Source organism: Molossus molossus, unplaced genomic scaffold, assembly GCF_014108415.1.
Source record: "Molossus molossus isolate mMolMol1 unplaced genomic scaffold, mMolMol1.p scaffold_m16_p_10, whole genome shotgun sequence".
In the NCBI taxonomy this organism is placed as follows: Eukaryota; Metazoa; Chordata; class Mammalia; order Chiroptera; family Molossidae; genus Molossus; species Molossus molossus.
In genome coordinates this window covers 45,826,249-45,850,712 of record NW_023425345.1, presented here as the reverse complement: position 1 = coordinate 45,850,712, position 24,464 = coordinate 45,826,249, and the positions used below count along the sequence as shown (strand labels likewise).

Sequence of the window (24,464 nt, the reverse complement as noted above, 5' to 3'; positions counted from 1 at the left end):
AGGTTGCCGCTGTGTCGGGTTTCGAGGAATCGTGTGCGGGGGGGACAGGACTCCCTCCCGGGACCACGCGGTGGGGGCGCGTGGGGCAGGGGGGCGCGTGCACCCGTAGGACACGAGTTGGCGGTGGCGGGCAAGCGAAGAGAGTTGGGGAAAGGAGGTGGGCTGCTCAGGGCCGTAAGTGTCAGGGTCTTTGCCTGGGGAGGGTGGAGCAAGTCGGGGGGTGTGGGAAAACAGAGCACTCACACTCACAGAGCGCACGTGTGTGTGTGTGTGTGTGTGTGTGTGTGTGTGTGTGCGCGCGCGCGCTCGCCATCCTGTGTGCATTTGTCGCGCCCCATGGTGATTCGGGACCTGGAACCAAGGATCTTTGGCGGGGACGTATGGTCGAAGAAGTTTGGGGTTGGGATTTGGAAACACGTGTGTGGTGGTGGTGGGGGGGGGTGCTCAATGGCCATATCGCTGTGGTTGCAGAAGCGCTGGTGAGGACACTGGCCTCGTACGAAGTGGTGACCCCCGCGCGGGTCAATGAGTTCGGCGAAGTGTTCCCTCAGAGCCATCACTTCAGTCGGAGGAAGCGCAGCTCAGAGGCGCCGGAGCCCACGCCGTTCAGGACCCACTACCGAATCAGCGCCTATGGGCAGCTATTCCAGCTGAACCTGAGCGCCGACGCGGGCTTTCTGGCCGAGGGCTACACCGAGGTGCACTTGGGAGCCCCCGAGCGCGGGGCGGAGGAACGCAGCGCGGTGTCCCCAGACTTGCGCCACTGCTTCTACCGGGGCCAGGTCAATGCTCGGGAGGATCACATCGCTGTCTTCAGCCTCTGTGGAGGCCTGGTAAGCGCCCTCGGGTCCTGTGACATTTTCTTGGGATCCAGTTTAAGGGCTCCGTTCAGGTAGCCATGCAATGGGCTTTTCTGAGTTAGTGGTTGGTGACCCAAGAGATCAGAGAGGGTCACTGGAGGGATTAACACCTAGGTGAACCCAAGCCGGAGGCCACTCCTTCCTGCAGTGAGGGGTTGGGAAGAACAGCATGTTTACCTGCTGGGCAAAATGAACTCTCCTGGGAAAGCTGAGGGACTCTTGATGAAAGTGTCAGACAGAGGCTGGGTGAGAGAGTTGGGAGTGGCCCTGTGGCCTCTGCTCCAGCTGAAGTGTGGTTTTACTCACACACATCCATTCCTGACCATCCGTTGAGGAATAACCCCCTGCACTTACTTAAATTTGTTCCTTGAATTAGGATGATAGAAGGAAAAGAATGAATATACATACAAAGAAAAGCTTTGAAAGGAAGAGTGGGGTTTCCATAGTATGTCGATGGTCATTAATCTGTGCAGTGCAGAATAGGGAAGAGGTTGAATCTGCCTATTTAAAATGCATTGCATTAAAAAATATAATAGAGTTATCTACAGTGGCCTGGTGCCAGCAAATGGTCATTAGAGTGACAAGAGTAAAAGACAGAGACTGAAAAAAACCTGGTCGTGGAGAGAAGAAATGAAATGAAACACACAGAACCCAGTATATTGTTTCTTTCCCTCTAAAACAGGTTCTAAATCTTTTTGCCATTTACTTCTTCGGCAGTCTGGGGGAACTTCTCTAAATTCTTCTAACTTGTATGTTATTTTACACATTTAAAATGATCTAATTGGCTTCTTTTTAAATACTAATAAAAATGTCACAACTATTACAATTTGTGGTGCTATGATATATACTTCTTTGATCATGCATTAAATATCTATTGGGGAGGGGTCTTTTCCAGTGGTGATGACAATAAAAGATCTAGATAACTACATCAAGTCTAATGTAATACAGAAGTATCAGTCACAGTGTGTGGTTTTTACTTACAATCATAATTGTAGGAAATGTTAAGTATCAGAGGTTAGTAAAAATGAAGATGTAACACTTTCCCATCCAAGTTTATGGACTCCAAGGTAAATAACATTTCCATTAAAACGTCAGCTCACTTCATCATGAACTCCTCAGATAAATATATGTTCAAGAAGAGACAACCACTAGGACTTTGGTTACAGGATTCTAGTGTTCTTCTCAGGTAGTTTAGCTTTTCTTGGAGCAAATTTTAAAAGAATAGTTGCAGAACATCAACACTGTTTTGTGTTCTTTTTTTCAAATTAAGTAAAATAAATTGATACTAGTTCTCAACAGGCCATATATAATGCGTCCTCTCAGGTTAATTGATGTAAGATGTCTTCCTGGGTGTGAATAGGTCATTACTAAATAAATTTGAAAAGTCTCTGGTCTTTTTCATGCTGTTATCTTGAGCTACATTTACATGGAATGACTTCAACAATTTTCTTACTGCTGTGGATAAATGTAAAATGCTTGCAACATCAGGATGGTGGAAACACACTAATATTTACATGGCCACCTATAAAACAAAGGAAATAAAACTACTCTTTTATAGAACCTTTCAAAATAATGTTTAGTTTGTTTGGAAAATTCTATATTTACTACTGCAAATTTGTCATGGTCAATATGTTTTCCTTTATTTATTTATTTTTAAAATTTTTTTTCTTTATTGATTTTAGAGAGAGGGAAAGTGAGAAGGAGAGAGAGATAGAAACATCGATGAGAGAGAACATCAGTTGGCTGCCTCCTGCATGCCCCCCACTGGGGATCGGGCCCACAACGTGGGCATGTGTCCTGACCCGGTAACTGAACCGGCAACTTCTTGGTTCATGGGTCGATGCTCATCTACTGAGCTACACCAGCTGGACTGTTTTCCTTTTTTAAAACTGAATTTATTGTGGTGACATTGGTTAATAAAGCCATACAGGTTCCAAGTGTACAATTCTATAACATACTATCTGCGTACTCTGTTGTGCATTTACCACCCAAACTTAAGTTTCTTTCCATGACCATTTATCTCATTTTTCCCTCTTCAACTCTCCCCACATCACCTTTTACTCTGGCAATCACCATACTGTTGCCTGAGTCTGTGAGGGTTTTTTTTTTTTTTTTTTTTTAATCCCTTCAACTTTTTAACCCAGATCCCCAAACCCCATTTCTTCTGACAGCTGTAGGTCTGTTCTCTGTATCTATGATTCTGTTTCTATTTTGTTAATTAGATTCCACATATAAGTAATATCATATGGTATTTGTCTTTCCCTGACTGGCTTATTTCACTTACATATTACTCTTCAGGTCCATCCATGCTGTCAAAGGTAAGATTTCCTTCATTTTTATGGCCAAGTAGTACTCCATTGTATAAATGCACCACAGCTTTTTTTACCCACTCATCTACTGATTTACAGTCTTGACTATTGTAAATAACCCTACAATAAACACAGGGTTGCCTACATTCACTTGCATTCATGTTTTGGGTTTCTTGGGTTTATTCCCAGAAGTGAAATTGCTGTGTCATGAAGCATTTCCATTTTTAATTTTTTGAGGAAAATCCATACTATTTTCCACAGTGGCTCACTAACATGCATTTCCCCAGTAATGCACAAGAGTTCACTTTTCTCCCAATCCTCACCAACCCTTGTTTTTTGATTTATTGATGGCAGCCATTCTGACAGGTGTGAAGTGATTTCTCACTGTGGTTTTAATTTGCATTTCTCTAATGATTAGTGACATTGAACATCTTTTCATATGTCTGTTGCCCATCTGTATGTTCTCTTTGGAGAAGTGTCTATTCTGGTTTGCCCATTTTTTAATTGGATTGTTTTCTTGGTGTTGAGTTGTATATGTTCTTTATAAATCTTGGAAATTAACCCCTTATCAAGTATATCATTGGCAAATATGTTCTATTCAGTGAATTGTCTTTTTATTTTGTTGATGGTTTCTTTTGCTGTGCAAAAACTTTAGTTTGATGTAGTCCATTTATTTATTTTTTCTTTGCTCGAGGAGCTATATCAGAAAAAATATTGCTATGAAGAAATGTCAGATTTTACTGCCTATGTTTTCATCTCAGATTTTTATGGGTTTTCTTCTTACATTTAAGTATTTAATCCTTTTTGAGTTTATTCTTGTGTATGGTGTAAGAAGGTGGTCTAGTTTCATTTTTTCCATGTATCTGTCCAATTTTCCCACTACCATTATTGAAGAGACTGTCTTTACCACATTGCGTGTGATTTCCTCCTTTGTCAAATATTAACTATAAAAGTGTGGGTTTAGTTCTGGACCCTCTGTTTTATTCCATTAATTTATATGCCTGTTTTTGTGCCAGTACCAAACTTTTTTAATTACTATGGCCTTGTAGTATATAGTTTGATATCAGGTATTGTGATCCCTCCAACTTTGTTCTTTTTCAAGATTGCTGAGGCTATTTTGAAGTCTTTTGTGGTTCCATTTAAATTTTTGGAATATTTGTTCTGGAACTGAGATATATTCCATTGGTATTTTAATAGAAATTTCATTGAATCTATAGATTTCTTTGGGTAGTATGACTTTTAATGATGTGAATTCTTATCCATGAACACAATATATGCTTATACTTGTTTGTATCTTCCTCAATTTCTTTCTTCAGTATCCTATAACTTTCTGAGTACAGGTCTTTTACCTGGCTAAATTTATTTATGGTCACCTTATTTTGTTGTTGTTGTTGTAACTGTATATGGGATTTTTTGTTTTGTTTTGTTTTTATTTATGATAGTTCATTTTGCAAAAATACCTCTGATTTCTGAATATTAATTTTGTATCCTGCTAATTTACTAAATTCATTTATCAGTTCTAGTAGTTTTTTGATGGAGTCTTTAGGGTTTCTCTATACAGAATCGTGTGATCTGCAAATAATGACAGTTTACTCTTCTTTTCCAATTTTGATGCCTTTTATTTATCTGGTCTGATTGTTGTGGCTAGATCATTCATTACTATGTTGAATAAAATTGGTGAAAGCAGACATTCCTGTCTTGTTCCTGATCTTAAGGGAAATACTTATAGTTTTTGCCTATTGAGTATGATGTTGGCTGTGGATTTGTTGTGTATGGACTTTGTTATGTTGAGGTACTTTTCCTCTTTTCCCACTTTCCTGAGAGTTTTTATTATACACGGGTGGTGGACTTTATTAAATGCTTTTTCTGCATCTATTGATATGATCGTATGGTTTTTATTCATTTTGTTTATGTGATGTATCACGTTTATTGATTTGTGGATATTGTACCAACCTTGCATCCCTGGAATAAATACCACTTGATCGTGGTTTATGATCTTTCTAATGTATTGTTTGATCCAATCTGCTAGTAATTTGTTGAGGTTTTTAGCATCTATGTTTATCAGGGATATTAACCTATCATTTTTTGTTGTCATATCTTGATCTGGTTTTAGAATTAGGATAATGCTGGCCTCTTAAAATGAGCTTAAAAGTCTTCCCTGTTTTTGAATTTTTATGGAATAGTCTGAGGAGGATAGGTGTTAGTTCTTCTTTGAATGTTTGGTAAAATTCTCCTGTGAAGACTTTTGGTCCAGGATCATTGTTTGTTGGGAGATTTTAAAATAATATGTTTTATTTTTATTTTTTAGAGAGAGAATAGAAGGGAGGGAGAGATAGAAGCATCAATGTGAGAGAGAAACATTAATTGGCTGCCTCCTGCATACCTCCATCTGAGGATTGAGCCCATGATCCAGGCATGTGCCTGGACCAGGAATCAAATGGGGCCTCTCAGTCCATGGGACAACATTCAATCCACTGAGCCACACCGACCAGGCAGGAGATTTTTTTTTTATTAATGATTCTATTTTTATTAGTTGTAATTGGTCTGTTTAAATTTTCTTAATTTTCCTGATTGAATTTTGAAAAATTGTATATTTCTATAAATTTTTCCATTTCACCCAGGTTGTTTAATTCATAATATTTTCTTACAATTCTTTCTATTTCTGTGGTATCAGTTGTTACTTCTCTTCCATTTCTGATTTTATCTGAGTCCTCTCTCTTTTATTCTGAGTCTAGTTAAAGGTTAGTCAATCTTGTTTATCTTTTCAAAGAACCAGCTCTTGGTTTTATTGATGTTTTGTTTTTTTTAGTCTTTATGTCATTTATTTCTGCTCTGATCTTTATTATTTCCTCCCTTCTTAGTCTGGGCTTCATTTGTTGTTCTTTCTAATTATATTAGGTATAGGGTTTGATGGTTTATTTGAGATCTTTCTTTCTTCTTGAAGTAGGCCTACAGTGCTATCAATTTCCCTCTTAGGACTGCTTTTGCTATTTCCAATAGATTTTGGATTGCTGTATGTTCATTTTCAGTAGTCTCAAGGTAACTTGATTTTTTCTTGATTTTATTGTTAACCTATTTATTATTTAATAACATTTTATTTAGCCTCCATATGTTTGAGAGTTATTGAGTGTCTTTTTTTAAATGGTAATTGATTTCTAGTTTCATACCATTGTAGTTAGAGTAGATACTTGATATGATTTCAGTCTTCTTGAATTTATTAAGACTTGTTTTGTGTCCTATCCTGTGGTCTATCCTGGAGAATACTCCATGTGCACTTGAAAAGAATGTATATTTTGCTTTGGGAAGAAATATTCTGTAAATATTCATTAAGTCCACCTGGTTTAGTGTGTTGTTTTAGGTTGCTGTTACTTGTTGATTTTTTTATTTTTTTGGTCTGGGAGATCTATTCACCTATGTCATTTGTGTGTTAAAATCGCCTACTATTACTAAATTACTGTCCATCTCTCTCTTAAAGTTTATCAAGATTTTGTTTATACATTTAGGTGTGCCTATGTTGGGTGCATATGTTTACAAGGGTTATATCCTGTAGTTGGATTGATCCTTTTAGTATTATGTAGTGACCTCTTTTGTCTCCTGTTAATGACTTGTGTTCTGAAGTCTGTTTTGGCTGATACAAATATTGCTATTCCAGATTTTTTTTTTCTCCCCCATTTCCATTTGCATGGAATATTTTTTCTATCCCTTCACTTTCAGTCTGTGTGTATCTTTTGTTCTGAGGTGGGTCTCTTTTAGACAGCATATATATGGGTCATGTTTTCTTATCCACACAGTCACCCTATGTCTTTTGATTTAGGAGCATCTAATTTGTTTATATTTAAAACTGTTATTGAGAGGTCCTTATTTATTGCCATTTTATTTTTTATGCCTATATTTTCCTTTCTCTCTGTCACTCTCTCTCCATTCTTCTTAAAGAAGTCCCTTTAATATTTCTTGCAATACTGGCATGGTGGTAATGATCTTTTTAAGCTTTTTTTGGTTGTTGTTTGGGAAGCTCCCCTTCAATTTTAAATAATAGCCTGTTCTATAGAGAAGCCTTCATTGTAGGTCCTTGCTTTTCATCACTTTTAATGTGTCATGCCAATCCCTTTTGGCCTGAAATGTTTCTGTTGAGAAATCAGCTGACAGTCTTATCAGAGCTCCCTTGTAGGAAACTAACTGCTTGTCTCTTACAGCTCTGAAATTCTCTCTTTATCTGAAACCTTTGCCATTTTAATTATGATTTATCTTGGTGTGGGCCTCTTTGGGTTCATCTTGTTTGGGACCATCTTGTTTGGGACCCTGTACTTCCTGGACTTGTGTATCTTTTCCTTGCTGAAATGGGAGAAACCAAGATGTCAAAGACAGAATATAAAACAATGGTTATAAGGATGCTTAAGGACCTTAGGGGGAGCATCCCCCTTACCTAACCTTCAACAGGTTAGGTTAGTTTTCAGCCATTATTTCTTCAAACAGGTTCTTGGTCTTTTGCTCATTCCCTTCTTCTGGTACTCCAATAATGCAGATGTGGTTACACCTGATTTTGTTCCAGAGGTCCCTTTGATTTTTCTCATTTTTAAAAAAATACTTTTTTGTTGTAATTGTTGCTCAGCTTGGGTATTTTCTGTTATCTTGTCCTCTAAATTGCTGATTCACTCCTGCTTTAGCTAACCTGTATTCTTCATTTCAGATATTGTATTCTTTATTTTTGATTGGTTCTTTTTTATGGTTTCTATGTCCTTTTTAATGTTTACTCTTTTTTTGTTTAAATTCTCACTGAGATAATCTATTCTCCCCCTAAGGTCCTTGAGCATCCTTATAACCATAGTTTTATATTCTGTCTTTGATATCTTGGTTTCTCCCATTTCATTTAGTTCTTTTTCTGTGGATTTCTCTTATTCCGTCATTTGGGGCATATTTTTTGCCTCCTCATTTTGTCTGCCTTTTTGTGTTTGACTATATTTTAGGTAGATCTGCTATGAATCCCAAACTGGTTATAATGGTTTTATGATATAGCTGTCTTATGGGACTCAGTGGCACAATCTTCCTGAGCCAAGTGCTCCAGGAATGTTTCTTATGTGCACCCTTCTGTTGTATTTGAGTCTTGAATGTTGTTGTCTTGTTTGTGGGTGGAGTTAATCCTCAGGCTGGTGACTATAAGGATAGATGTCAAACACTATGTGTGAATCATTGTGCAGGGGCTGTCTTCCCCACAAGGCGGAGTTATTCTTATCAGGGTCTGGTGCCTGCCACAATTACCCCTTTGGGTTTGTCACTTGTGTGGCTAGTTGTGTCAAGTTTTGGTATGGTTTGAAACCCACCACTGGTTGTGTGGGTTCTGGGTCTTCTTGGGCAGGGTTCCAGTACAGGTTGATATATAGTGTCAGATGTTCTATGTAACCTGCCTTGGACTGCCTGTCTGGAGCAAACATGCTATTCACTGTTTGTGGCTGCCTTTACTGGGTCTGGGTGTATGTGGGAGGGGCCTAGCAGTGTAGAAAGGTTGGCTTCCTCCAGCTTTGAGCTGAGGGCAGATTAATTAAAGATCTTCCATTACCCTCTGAGTTTGCCTGCACTTCCCACAGTGCCTTCCAAAGAAAGAACGTAGAGTGGGCCCAGGCTGGCCATGACCCACAGACCCTTCCACAGGGCATGAGCTCTATAGGGTGGGGTGACCAGGGTTGGGAAGATGGGACCAGTGGGTCCCACACTTGGGGGCAGTGTGGTTAGGCACTCAGTGGGGAGAAAGTGGTCCCTACTCCAGGGCCATACTCCTCCATCTCTGCCAGACTTTCCAACTCTACCTCCCCTAGGAGGAGCAAACAACAGGTTCATGTTGGGTGTTAGCCAGCAGTCTCCAATGCAGGGGCAAGGTCAGCAGGGCAGAACCCCTGGAACTTGGGAGGACAGATCAAAAGCATCTTCCATTGGGTGTGGTGCTGGCCAAGCCTATAGGAGTGTTGTAAGTACTTCACTGCCCCCCCCCCACTCTGCAGCTGTGCAACCCAGTGCCCATCCAAGTGCCAGACCAGAGCCTTTGAGGGGGACAGACTCCAGAGATCCTAGCTCTGAGAAGCACTCTCTTCCCACTGCCCCAACACCACAGAACTGAGCTCATCAGAGCAGGGCTACAGGACTTAGGAGGACAGATCAAACAGTCTCTGTTTAGGGGTGGTGCCAGCTGACCCTTCAGGATGGGAGTAAGACTGGCACTGTTCTAAAGCTACACAGCTTAATGACTGTCTGCCTAGAGCTTCTCCAGAAAGAGCACACCAGAGGTTTCTGTTGAGTGCAGCCCACAGACATTTCTGCAGGATTGGAGCTTGCCAAGGTGGTGTTGCCAGCAGTTGGAGGTTCAGGTTAGTGCACTCTCAGGCTGGTGCTGTAAGAATAGGAATGCTTGACCCTGGAAATGTGGCACCTGAGGGTGGTGTGGGATAGGTACTCAGGACTGGGACCCCAGTGGCTGACCATCCAGATCTCTCCTGGGGGCCACACCAGATCTTCTCTTTATGACTCCCATATGCTCTTAATAGCCTTCCCTTTTCCAGAGCCTCAGATGAGTGTCTGAGAGCAAGATCCTGTGCTTTGACTCTTTAAGAGAGCACCTAGGTTTTTAGCAGATTCCCTCCTCTTCCTAGTGGACCACTGATTTCCTACACAGACTCCTCTTTCTAGCGCTGGTGCTCAGGGTTGGGGGTTGCAACTTGTGGTTGAGACACCATGCTCCTCAGGGAAAATCTTTGCAGCTGAGATATCCTTCTGGCTTCTCAGCTACCACACATAGGTACAAGAGCCAGACATATTTGCATCTCTGCCCTTCTTACACTATCTATGTGGCTCTTCTGTAAATTCTTCATTATAATACTCATTCAGCTGTTATTCAGTTGGTTATTCAGGTTGATTACTGTAAATCCAGTTGGTACTGGGAGGAGGGGAATGTAGCTTCCACCTACACTCCAGCCATCTTTAAATCTCAATATGTTTTCTTGATTTAGTGTTTTTCGGCATGGAAAACATTCCAGATGGGAAACATTATTAGGAGTGATGTTTCTGTTCATGTTGATTCATAATGTTGGCATAGTTTAAATGATTATTCAGTATCCCCTTTTGAAATCAGAAAACAGTTGCAAATGTTTAAGTCTTAACAGGAGTTCATCCTTTCTTGTCACTGTCAACTTGGATATAGTGGTCTAAGTTATGCATTATTAACCTGATTCATTTATGCATTTTGCTTTTGATGGACTTATTGATGTATCAGAATTTAATTTGATTTAACATTTTAAAAACATATTTTCATACCTATGTAACTCAGTCTATCTTAATTTCTTTATCTTTGTAAGGCTACATTGAGGACATCAGTCATAGTAGAGATAGAAAATTTCCAGTTATATAATAAATAATTAGAGGTACCAGGATGTAGAAATATTTAGTAGTGTGATTATGACCAATTATAAGTCTAAATTATTAATGAAATTACTGACTTTTTAAAAATCTTGCTCATTTTTGATATTAGCAGTAAAACAAATATATGTATAATATATTTGATTGTATATTTTATTTCTACCCAGGCTGTCATTAACTTTCTTTAGATTAATAGTTTCATAAAACAGCAGCACTTCTGGTAGGTGGTAGGTTTTAGAGTCCTTTTTTGTTAATTCTCACCTGAGGATATTTTTTCCATTGATTTTTTTTTTTTTCTTTTTTAAGAGAGAGTGGAAGGGAGAGAGGGAGAGAAAGAGAAGGAAAGAGAACGATAGATGAGAGAGACACATTGGTTGTCTCCCACAAGTGCCCTGACCAGGGCCAGGGATCAAACCTGCAACCCAGGTACATGCCCTTGACGGGAAATCGAACCCACAGTCAGTAGTGTGCGGGCTGACACTCTATAACCACTGAGCAACACTGACCAGGGCTAGAGTCCATTCTTTATTATATCAGATACCTCTTTTTAGTCTCAGATTAGACTTCAGATTCAGATAAAAATGTGGTACCCACAACCTGGCTCAGCTGAGTTGTTTGCTGATCAGTCTTGATACAATATCCTGGATATCAATGGTGCAAACTTCTGGCCCTGCTCCTGCTTGCTTCCCAACTTATCTTTGGGATTTTTTGTCTGTGACTGATGATCTATCTAACTTTGACCTGCGTTAGTCCATCAAACCCTAAGGTTGACGTTTTTAGACATTCTTATTAACTTAGAGAAATTCTCTTTTTTCATAGTTGCTCTTTGCTTTGTTTTAGTTTTGCTTTTAATCACGAATGGATGTCATACTTAATCAAAATGATTTTCCTGAATATGTTGATGTGAGCATGTGATTTCCTCATTTTTTCCCTATTAATGTGTAGTGTCTTATACATTGCTGGATTTAAGCATACATTGACCACTGATGAAAACTGACCCCATACTGGGCCATACAGTGTTCTGAGATCTTTGTATTTGGGAGCAAGGTAGGAAACTCATCCTGTCCTCCAATTCCTTTAGTTTCTGATATCCTTTGTGCCTTAGTTTTTTTGCATCCTTCTAGTACCAGCAGTTGAATTCTGAGCTGAGAACTTGTGGCCTTTCTTCTTTGCTCAGTTTAGGCTCACTGACTCATCCTCCCTTGGGCTCTCACTGGTGCTGCATATCCCTCTGAGTTCTGGCTGCAACGCCTATTTGATTTTTTGTTTGTCTGATGCATTCATTGTGCAGCCCTCAGACATAAGTGCCATTTGGTTCCTACTGTAGCATCCTCTCCATGTAGGGTGGTTTGTTGATGCTATTGGTCATCTCCCAGATCCCTCTAAGGGTCCGAAACTATCCATGGTATTTGAAAATCAAGGGGAACTTGGTGCTGTCCTTTGTCAAACTCTGCCACACCACACCTCTAAATTGGTGTGTGTGATGGGGACTCTTTCAGAGGTTCCCTTCTCTCAAGCCCACATTGCATGTTGAAACACTTCTCTTGGCCATCCCCTTAAACTGTCTAACATGACCTCTGTCTCCAAGATCTGAAGCCCCCCAGTGGAGAAGTTAGCACACATGCATCTTCCCAACTGTTTCCTTTGCCTTGATTACCCTTTTCTTCTGAATCCACAGAGTTCCTCTTTCACATCTCATTTATTGACCCATTCCCCTTCCAGCTTTCTACTTCAGGTAGCATCTACCTTTCCTTTCTCTGGTGGCTGCTGAGGAGTGTGACGTTCAGAGGAAACAAATGAAAATCAAATTAATATTTTAAAAATATCCCTTTATGCACAACCATTTTAGAAAATTGTTACCCCGACATATATGTAGATTCTATTTAGTTATTAATGTTGTTTTAATCCCAAACATGTGAACCAATGTTTTCTTTTCATTTCTATATAGTTCATTGTTTTCCACTTTTAGAAGTCTTGGTAATTACATGTTTTTCTCTTTTATTAAATCACTGAACCATGACTAGTATTGTTTAGTTTCCTTAAGTGCTTTGGGCCCAAGAACCAGAGGGGCTAAGAGTCTGCCAGAAATTGTTTCATGTGTGTCTAATGTTTGCTTTTCTGAAACGTCTGTATTTTTCTTATGAGTATCAGTATTATCACATAATTTAAACATTTTTGAATAGAAATTTATTTACACATTTCTAAAATCTATAGAAGATATGAAAATGGAGCTGAATCTTAGGATTACCTATAAGAACATAATGGTTAATGAGACTTTGTTTTCAGTCCATTGATACACATTGATACAAAATATATAGTTATCTGGTCTTAATATTTCATATATCAACTATAAACTTCATTTTTATGGTCATATTATTGATCTCATAATATTAGTATACTCTTGCCAAAGTAGAGGTCAGTATTTAATAATTTTGGTGTATACTTGTCACGAGGCCACAACCCCTGTGCTCTGCTTACCCTCTTCTCATATTACCCAGTAGATTCCCTTCTTCCAGAGGCCCTCAGGGACTAACCTGACCACCTAGACAGTTAATGTCACCATTTCTTGGTGGGATTTAAAGCAATGCAATCTTTTTGGTTGAAAGAAACAGTTTCCAGATGTCATAAAACCAGACATTGCATCTGGCTTCTACAGTATTCTCACAGAGTAGCTCACAGTGGCTGTGTGTAGTTTTTGAAGTTTCTTATGTGAACCATTCTGCAGCATGTCAGACACGAATGTTCTCTGATGACTGATTATTGAGTTGCTCTAGTAATTTCTTGTTCAGACAAGAAATAATTGTATGGAAACTATCAGTGTCTTTACTGATTTTTGTCTATTCTGGGAAATTTTTAATCTTATTTTTTTAAAAACTTCCTGTTTGCCAAGAACTCATATAAGCCATGATCATTACACATGCCATTGTGTACTCAAAATTTTTTTGTTGGAACAATTCATAGGGACCTCCTTTAGTAATTCATATATGCAGTCAATTATATTTTCAGTCAAACAACACTGGGGAGAATTTCTTATGCCTCCACTTTTAACAGTCTGGTGTTAGTCATGTCTTCTAAGAAGCAGATGGCAAGATGGGATTAAATGTATAAGGATTTTATTTAAGGGGAGTGCCTGTGTTAGAGAAAATACAGAGAGAGTGATGAAGTCTGAAATGGGTGAAGAAAGAAGATGAGAATGTTGGGTAGAAGCATCCCAGGCTTCTGGGCAGTCTAAGTAAGGCTCAACAAAGCATGCCTCAAGCCAAATTTGTCTGGGAGAAGAGTTCTATGCCTCCTAAGGACTACTTTACCCTTAGCATCCTTGCCACACTCAGGTACTAACTTGGAGCAGCACTTGAGAGATATAACTGGGGCACAAACGCTAGTTTTTTTTTTTTTTTGAGGAATTATATTATCAAAGAAACAATGAGCCTGGACTAAAAAACCCTTGAATGCTTTTATTGTAACCTGTAGACTCTTAGGATGATGGATTTCAAAGCCCAGTATCTGTGGCCCCTGATCAATTATGCCCAGCATTCTCTGGGCAATCACAGAGTGACAACAGACAAACAAATACTTAATGAAAATAGGTGAGTACAAAAAGTGCTGTGTGAACTTTAGAGGAGGAGTGATTAACATTGCTGGAGAAGGTTTCTCAACTGGACTTTGAAGGATGAATAAACATATGTGGATAGGAAAACACAGGGCTTGTTGTGGGTCTGTGCAGCTGAAAAGTAGAGTGAAAGCAGAGTTTGAAATCAGATCATTAAGGCCTGAAATGCACAGTGAAGGATGAGGTTTTAATCTGCAGACCGTCTGTTAGTTCAATGTGTTAGGAGGGGTCTTTCCTTATGTAACACTGTGCAGGCTACAAGGGTGGCAGTGAGTCACTGAGAGGACCCTGTTGCAGTCTCCTGTAGATGAGGAAGAGAGACAACTTGAAGTGGTGTGGTTTTAGTGGTGAAGAAGAGTGGGTGCCTAGGAAGATGCACTTCTGTAGGCCAGTGGTTCTGAACTGGGGCCAGTTTTGCCCTCCAGGGGACATTTGGGAGTATCTTGAGACATTTTTGGGTGCCACAGTTGTGCAGGGGTTGGGGAGGGGAACCTATTGCTCAAAAGTCTTCTATAACAAAAAATTATCAAAATGTCAAGGGTGCTGAACTTGAGTAACCTTTTAGGAGACGCATTAGAATTTTGGACCATAAAAGACCAAATGGTTTTAATGACTCTGGCTCAAATGACTGAGTGATCCTATGGCCATTAGCCAAGAGAGGTAATGACAGAGAAACAGGTAGCATGAGAGAAATAATTCTAGAAACATTTGTTTGATTTTATTGTAGGTTTACTTTAATCTTCATAATTGTTTGAATTCATACTTAATCTTTGTCTAGAATGTCTTTTCCCTTGAACTACCTACCCATCCTTCCAGATCCATTTTTAGTCTTTTCTCCCTCCCCATCTATTCGTTCCTAACAGAGCTGACCAGGCCTTTTTTTATTTTACCACTGGACATTTTATGCATAATATATTGAATTGTTGTTACTTGTCCACACTTCTATCTCATGTGTAGATTATAAGTGTAGGGATGACAGTCATATTCATTTTAGTATCTAATACAGAATATAGAAATTCTTAATATAAATATGAATGAATGAGCTAAAGAAGCTTTTATTAATATGTGCCAAAATAATTAGGCTAGCTCTTCTTTACATCAGTCATTCAGTGCAGGAAAATTATATTAGCAATATTAGTTTAAGTCCTTGAACATACTTAAAAAGTTGGTATAGATTAAATCTTTTTCAGATGATAACTAAGTTAATTGTGTCCATATGGGCTCACATTGCAATCTTGTTACTTGTGGCTTATTCTTGTTTTGCTTATAACTACTATTTTCCACAAAATATAGTTAAACTATTTGATTCATATTAATATTCAGAGGAAGATACAGGTTCATTACTTTTCAACAAATATTTCATTTATGTACCATCCAACTTCAGATATTGGTGCATAATGTACTTATTACAATAGCATTAAATGTATTAATTAAAATATTCCTGAACTACATAAATGCTTTATTACCATAGTAACAGCATGGAGAAAGCATACTGGCTCTTGATTGCCTCAGTTCAGAAGAGACACACTTCTGTGTACATTCTGTTGATGAAAACTAGTTGCCAGGTTCCACCTTGGTGCAAAAGGCTAGAGGGGTAGTGATATGCCCAAGAGGAAGAGGGGAGAACAGATATTGGTGATTACCAGTAGTCTCTACCACAGGCTTTCCTCTGTTTCCCCAATATCCCTTTGCTTTCTCTTCCTACACAGCAGACATAACTCATCTTGTCTCTGGCTCAAATGCCAGGAGCTCTGGGTAATACAATCTTCTTCATAAGGTTTAGATGTGGCTCTTTGTGGTTTAGCAGCTAATGAATTAATAAGACAATATCTGCACTTCTTCCAGGCCAATGCACAGCATGATCAGCATGATTACAACCCTAATCTTAACTTCCTGTTGAAAGAAGGGGAGATACTTAGTAATCACTGATTTATAGCAATTCTGGACTACTTCTAGAGATTGTGGAGACCCACTCACCTGGTAGGAGGAGAGTTTCTTGATTGCCTTGATTCATTTTTCTGGGAAGTTTAGTCACCAAGGTCCCTGGTTCTGTTCTCTGGAAGGGTCTTGCTCATCCTCCATGGCCACATCTAAAATAAATCTGGGGGGAATTCAGGAATTGGGGCAATTCTTAGAGTCTGTAGGTTACAATGAAAGCAGTAGAGGCTTTTTTAGTCCAAGTTCATGGTTTCTTTGATAATACAGGGTGGGGCAAAAGTAGGTTTATAGTTGTAAGTATGTGAAACAGTTTATTCTTGTATTATTTATTAATTATTGTCTTATTTTTCATATGAACAATTGTAACCAACTTTTGCCCCATTCTGTATAATCCCTCAAAAAACTAGTTGACTTCTGATGGCAGATCAAGTTTTGATAATTGCTTCAAGTTAGTTTCCTGTGACAGTTGCCAAAGTCTAAAAGGCATTTATATTAAATCTGAATGCCGAGAATCTCTTACAAGGAAAAACTAAATACTGGATTCTCATCTTACTGGTAAACCAAATAAAATTACAGCTGTATAAAAGATGTAGAACCATGTTACATATAGCATAGCCTTTAGGTGGGGAAGAACACAAAGGGAGCCATAACAAATGAAAAATGTTTGCCTAAATGATAATTGAAGAGTACCATACATCAAAATAACTGTAAATGAAAAGAGACTAGGAAAATGGATGCTATAAATATGACAGATGGTTTGGCAGGTATATGGCATTGTGTCCCTAAAGATAATAGATGTATCTCTTTAAGTAATATTGACTTATAACATTTGACAGTGTCATGAAGATATTTCCATTACATACCTAAAAATTAGTTCTTAATGGTTTATTATTAAATTTCTAATTGTTGTAATGACTTTACGTTTTATGTCTTCACAAATATTTTAGTAAGAAGTTAGGAGAGGCTGTCCTAAGAATCATTACCCAGACCCGACAAGAATGTGGCCATTTCTTGGACAGTTCTCTTCACTTTAAGTTCATATGACTTCAAAGACATTCCAGTGCCTATAAGCAAGAGAAATGTAAGAGAATATAGTTCTTGATATTGATATTGCTGGGGCACTATTTGAACTTGAGTTATTTGACTACATAATCTTGGCTAGATGAGTCTCAAGTTTTTGTCTTAGTTTCTTGATCCTTATGGACAAGGACTTGGTAAGAGAACAATCTCTTTTTAGGTGAGGCATCAGCAACACATGTCCTCTTTATTGTCTTCTCTCACTTTTATACTGGAGATACAAAATTGTGCTTTGGAATGGGGAATAAAGAATGCTGCTAGAGGAGAGAAGACTCATCTTTTCAAAAATCTTACAATGAATTTTTCACTTTAGACTTCTGGAGCCAATTTTTTTCTTTATATCATTCATTCACCCAATGTGTGCTTTTATATACTGCAGTATGTCCTAGGCATGATCAGTGGTGTTATAATGAGAAATTGTCAGGGTGATAAACCTTTTGCATTGAACAGCATATCCTAAAATAAAAATGAATCTTGGAGTTAATCTTTATGACCTTTCTTGTATAATGATTATACTTTGCCTAGGGTAAAAAGGGTGGCTGTAACATCTGTTTTTAGTGGAGAATTCTTTGTCCTATTTCAAAATATATTCAATTTCAAAACAGTTATTGGCATTGTAACACACATTGGCTTTCTCAGGAAATTAGGTAGATAGAATTATTTCTCTTTTGTTTTACAAGTTATGGAACTTGACAGTCCAAGTTATAAAGCGATTTGCCCAAGGTACCATGAGTGCAAACCCAAGACTCGGAGTTTGGCTCTCAAATAACATCACACTGATTCTCATCACATGATATGATTAAAGATTAAAAAACTAAATCTTTTAGCCTTCATGGTAGAAATTGCCTGTGATCCAGCCCTTAAGTGAAAATCCAATTTAATTAATAATTGAGAACAATTTGTTAGTAAAATAATTTCTCAGTATAGGGTCTAATTGCCTTGTTTAATAGTACTTTATTTCTGAATGTTGTTCTCTAGTTACCTAATGTAATATCTGTAAATGATTTGGGAGAAGAATCCAAATAATGTGTATTTTGTACTCATTTTTACCTTTCAATGAAATCTGAGAGTACACTATTGGTTGTTGCTACAGTACATGTGTTCGCCATGTATTTGGAAAAAAATATATATGGATGAATGGAAAAAAATATATGGATGAATGCCACAGCACTGAAATAAGAACATTTTGGAAAAACAATTGTATAAAAATCCTCTAAACATATAAAATCTTGGCCTATGAAAGTAAATTAAAACCAGTTGTACAATCACTTATGCCTTTCAAAACAGTTGGCAAATAGAGGATCATTGCTCCAAGTAATTGGGAAACCCTTGCCCAAGTGAATACTGATTTTGCTGCTTTTAATAGTCATCAAAAGAAAGTGTTTGGAATTTGATTGGCATTTCTCATGAATCAAATTGCAGCGCCCATCTGCAGATAGGCAGTTGCTAAAAATATGGCATGATCTAAATATAATTCTATGAACCACCTGTTTTGTTAAGTCTTCCAATTCCTTACCAGGTTCTTTTCCAAGGTAAAAAAAATTAAACGCTTCCTTAGGAGCCTTTAGGCAGAGCTCTGATATTTTTATTCTTTGAGCAGAAAGTCCTCAGCAATGGAGTGGATTATAGAAACATTGGTAGAAGTAAAATACTTTTAACTCCTTCATTGATAAATACAGGAAAACCACTTTGAGGAGAAATTATTTGCCATTTATTCTTGAACTTAGTATTTTAAAACATAAAGGATTTGTTGAAGAAAAGGCTTTTGTGTTATAAGGGCCATATTCTTCGCAGGCTAGGGTGTCCTAGCACGATTTACAAAGATGTCCATGGCCTCTGGGTAGAACTAGATTCTTTTCTCACGTGGGATTACAGGTTGGACCTGTGGGCAGTTTCACTGGAACATTATAATAGAAGTACCTCATAGAGAGGTTTCGATTTGAAGGAGTACGAAAATATTTCCAAGGTATAAATATTTTCAGTATTCTTGGGAAAAGTGTCACATTATTTCAAAGTAGTTTTCTAGCTGGATTTAGATAAGTAACAAGTTGCCTCATGTCTATTTGTATCGTTTACAAAATGCTATCACATTTCCCTTCTTCAGCATGCTTTTCAAAAGAAGGCAGCGGGTGGGGGCAAGAGTGGGGAAGAGGGTGTCGATGGGGGGAAAGGAGGGACATCTGTAATATTTTTAACAATAAAGTTGTATTTTAAAAAAGGCAGAAAGTAATTATCCATGGGTCCATTTAGTGGCATTTGAAAACCAGTGTCTTTGTAATTTATGAGCATAGCTGAAATTATTTATCTGGGAAGGCAGAAAAAACTGGAATTTTGATATATACTGGAAAGAAGTAGTTGTGGTTATATTTAGAAAGCAGGCACTGGTAGAATTAAATATGTTAGATGAATTCTGAAATAAATATATACATATACACACATTGGAATTTCAATTATTTTTAAGCTTTTAAAATGTATAATTTAACATAGTAGCACATTACATAACCAGGAGTGCCTAGATGTTTTACTTTCTAGCACTGAAATAAAATTATATAGATATCTCAGACAAGTTTCCAAACTACTATAACTTAAGAAAGTTAGGGGAAAAAAGGGGGATTTCTAAAGGATTTCTATTGATTTTTTTTTTTTTTTTTAGATAGAGTGGGAAGGAGGAAGAGAGGAAAGGGAGAGAGAGGGAAAGAGAGGGAGAGAGAGAGGAACATCAATGTCAAAGAGATACATCAATTGGTTGCCTCCCATAGGACTCCAACAGGGGTTAGCGATCAAACCTGCAACCCAGGGACATGCTCGTAGCCAGAAATCAAACCTGCAACCCTTCAGTCTGTGGGCCAATGCTCCTACTGCTAAGCCAAACCAGCCAGGGCTGGCATACCATATTTTTATTGGTTTGTCTTTTCCCATATAAGAATACATTCTTTGAAGGCAGGGGTTTTTGTCATGTTCACTTCTGTGCCTTGGAACTGTGCTGGGCACATAGCATAGATGTTCATTAAATATTTGTCAATTATTTTGCAGGGTTTATGAAAATTGGTATATGATACTTACTTTTTTTTTTATCCTCACCCAAGGACATTTTTTCATTTTTTGTTCAGATAGAGTGGGAGGGAGAGAGAGGAAAAGAGAGAGAGAGAAACGTTGACGTGAAAGGGACACATTGAGTGGCTGCCTCCCGCATGACCCATTCAGGACCAGGGACAAACTGCAACTGAGGTACGTGCCCTTAGTGGAAACCGAACCCGGGTCTCTCTGGACTGCAGGCCGATGCTCCAATCACTGAGCCAAACCGGCTAGGGCAGTATATGATAGTTAACTGCAGTGGAATGGATTAAGGCATGAATATGGAGCCAGGCTATCTGGGTTCATATCTTGGTTCTAGATACAAGACTTGGGCAAATTACTTAAGTTCTTCATTTGTGTCACCTGTAAAGTGGGGATAATAATATAACTTACCTCAAATAGTTATTGTTAGTTTAAAATAAATTAAAAGTATGTACAAATGATGTCTTCTGTACATATTGGTGTTAACTATTATTATTATAAATGCCTACCCTTGATGATTTAGCTTTCCCAGACTAGAAAAGAGAATCTATCTCCAAAACCTGACTGGCTGAGGGCTTCTTTTCATTCTCTTGACTACCAACAGATGCAAGCCCTTCTTAGTTCGTAACTTGATGGCTAAAACATCTGCCTTGCTGGTCTTCCCATAGTTACAAATATTATTTGATCTTCCAAAGTTATTGGTTTGATTGCTCTCCCCTCACCCCCTTCTCTTCAGACCCTTTACTAATTTAACAGTGGAGCCCTTCTCAGAATATTTTAAAGTGCCAAGATAAAATACAAAATCAATTAAATGGAAATATCGTTATCAAGATAATAAAATAGCTATGTACATTTTTACTTTTTAGCACATCAAATACGATCTAATGGCAGAGCTAATCACTATCTGAATATTGAGCATAAACAATATTTTGATCTCAGACACTTTGTGATGAAATTATCCGTGTTTTCCACCGGCAGTACCACTGGGATTTGTTGCCCACATTCACAGCTGAAGAAATGCTAAATTTCAGTTAGAGGTTAATGATGAGGATGTCACTTTTTTTGTCACCCAATTTATGCACTCTCTTGATTAAGACATCCCTGCATGCAAAAATCTTCATATCCTAGCTCCAGACTGTGTGCCCAAATCTGTATCCTCCTTCTGCTCAATATCAGCTGAGTGTACAAAGAGTAGGAAGTACTAGTTTTTCATGGTTCAATAACTATTTACTGTTCCTGTGCCTTTGTGTGTCAGGTTCTATACTGAGCAATGGAAAGTCAGGGCTAGGTCTCTGCCTGTATGAAGCCCCCTGTCTAATGGGGAGGGGGGATAATTATAAATAGTAAAGAAATATATAAATACAGCATAACAAGTTCTCTGAAGATATCAAACAGTAATATATTTTAAAGAAGTAATATATTTTTCAGGAGTAGCAATAAGGATGTGGTTATCTAGATGACAGGTCAATGAAAACCTTTCTGGATAGTTGCTGTATAAGCTGAGACTTGAGGATTGAGATGGAGCTAGCCAGGCGGAGGGGGATGAGGCAAGGGGATAGGGTGAAGTGTGGGAACTGGCATATTCTAGGCAGAGAGAATAGCGTATATGAAGGATGCTATCCCTACTCATTCCTGAATCCACCTACTACTTTCTTGTACTTCCAATTGTACTGTTTCGAATCCTTCTCAAATTTCTTTAGTAGCAACCAGGCAAATAGAAATATTTAGTTTTTTTCTTCCTTTGTTACACAAGTGGTAGTGAACTAGACATCCTGTTTCATAGTGTTATATTTGGGTTTAATAATTGCATTGGAGCCCTGGCCGGTTTGACTCAACCGTTAGAGTGTTGACCTGAGGTCTGGAGAGATCTGGGTTCGGTTCCCGCTAAGGGGGCGTGCCTCGGTTGCAGTTTGTCCCCGGCCCTGGTTGGGTTGTGCGGGTGGTGGCCACTCGATGTATTCCTTTCACATCGATGTTTCTCTCTCTCTTTCTCCCTCCCACTCTATCTGAACAAAATATCGAAAAATGTCCTCGGGTGAGGATTAAAAAAATAAAATAAATAATTGCACTGGAGATCTTTCTATATCACTATCTAGAATGTTTCTTCTCTTTAATGTTTATTCTCTATAATCACAAATTACTCTAGTGTATGGCTATACCAATAGTCTATGTAAATAGACCCTATCAATGGACTTTTGAATTGGTTCCAATATTTTGCTACTAAAATGAATGCTATAGTTAATACATCTGTAAATGTTATTTCACATGTGTGCAAATGTATAATATACATAGGACAAATTCTCAGAGGGGAATTGCTGTGTCAAAGGGCAAATACATTTAACTGTGATAGATATTGGCAAAGTACTTTGCATTGTGATTGCACTAATTTACATTTTCAGCAGCAACGTATGAGAGTGCCTGTTTTTCGAGACACACATTGAAGTATGTTATAGAAGGTAGATTTTTCCAGCCTTGGCCATTTTGGCTCAGTGGTTAGAGTGTCAGCCCATGGACTGAAGGATCATCAGTTTGATTCATGCTCAAGGACACATACCTGGGTTGCAGGTTCAATCTTTGGCCCCAGTTGGGGTCGTGTGGGAGGCAACCAGTTGATGTGTCTCTCTCACATCAATGTCTCTCCCCCTCTCCCTCTAAAATCAATGGAAAACTATCCTTGGGTGAGGATTAACCAGAAAAACAAAACAAAACAATAGGTAGAATTTTCCAGTCTTACAGATGAAAATGGTTTCTCAGTGTAGTATTAATTTCTGTTCTTCCTGAGGGAAGTTTAACTTTTTTTTTTTTTAATCATCATTCAGTCATGGTTAGAATGACATGTCCTACTCCAAAGTTATAAAAACTTCTCTCATGTTATCTTGTAGAGCTGTTGTGATTTTATTTCAAAAGTTTACATCATTGGGGTAGGGGGGAGGTAGAAGAGGGTAAAGGGGGGACACATGGTGATGGAAGGAGATGACTTGGGGTGGTGAACACACAATACGACGTACAGATGCTGTATTATAGAATTGTACACCTGAAACCTATATAATTTTATTAACCAATGTCACCCCAATAAATTTACTAAAAACTCTAAAAAAGTTTACATCATCGATCCTTTAGAACTTATTCTGTGGGATGTATCTAAATTATTTTTTCCAGATGTCTGTCTACTTGTTGCCATACTATTAATTAAATAGTTTCTTTCATCATTGATTTGAGATGCTGTCTATATGTAATAATAAATCTTTTATGATTTAAGACTTATTGTTTGCCTTTCTATTCAGTTCATTGGTTTCTGGTCTGCTTATGCCGGCTTTGGAGCATTTAACCAACATGGTTAACAGCTCAATAACTGGCAGTCCTAGTCCTGCCTCATTGTTTTCTTAAAGTTATCTGGCTATTTTTCCATATGAATTTTAGAAGCAGTGCATATATTAAAAATCTGTTGGTATTTTATTTAAATTGGGATCTCATGTTTATAGATTCATTTGGGGATGCCTGCTGTTCAAGAACATGGCAAGTGATTCCACTTGTTTGTTTTCTTTTCTAGTTCACTAGTAGTGCTTTAACATTTACAGAGACTTTAAACATTTTTATTTATTCCTGGGCTTTTAATCTTTTTATTTACAAATGGGATTTTTTTCTTCCATAATATTTTTTAGTTTTATTTGTTTTTTAACTGTTTTTTTTTTTAATAGGTTTTTTTTTTTTTTTTTTTTTAGGAGAGAAAGGGAGAGAGAAAAACATCCATGTGAGAAAGATCCATCTGCTGCCTCCTGTATGCCCCCTACTGGGGATTGAGCCCACAACCCAGGCATGTGCCCTGACCAGGAATTGAACTGGGACCTCTCCGTCCATGGGATGATGCTCAGTCCACTGAGCCACACCATCGGGCCTTAGTTGTTGTTTTTTATATGTGAAAACTATTGAAGCCATTGAATCCCTTAGTGTTTATAGTAGTTTTCAGTTAGTTTTTATGTTTTAAGTTATATACTGATATCATTTATGAAGATGACAGTTTTTAACTCTTCTTGTCCAATATTTTAATATTTCTAATCTCTTTTATCTAATTCTTTTTAGTATAGGTGATACTAGGCATCCTTGTATTTCTGACCTAAGTGTGAATGCCTTGCATGTTATCTTTGTTTTCTTGGTACTGTCTTGGGGCTGTGATATGATTTATCTTGTTAAGGAAGCATCCACCTAATTATA

The 24,464-nt window shown here is 38.1% G+C and overlaps 1 protein-coding gene across 1 annotated transcript in view; it reads left to right on the top strand.

Annotated features, from left to right (window-relative positions):
- The window catches only part of ADAMTS20 (ADAM metallopeptidase with thrombospondin type 1 motif 20), a 165,456-nt gene that overhangs the window by 255 nt on the left and 140,737 nt on the right, over positions 1-24,464 (top strand). Inside the window, exon 2 of the mRNA XM_036251991.1 lies at positions 472-833. Coding sequence (XP_036107884.1) covers positions 472-833 — 362 coding nt within the window. The remainder of the gene's footprint in view (positions 1-471; positions 834-24,464) is intronic.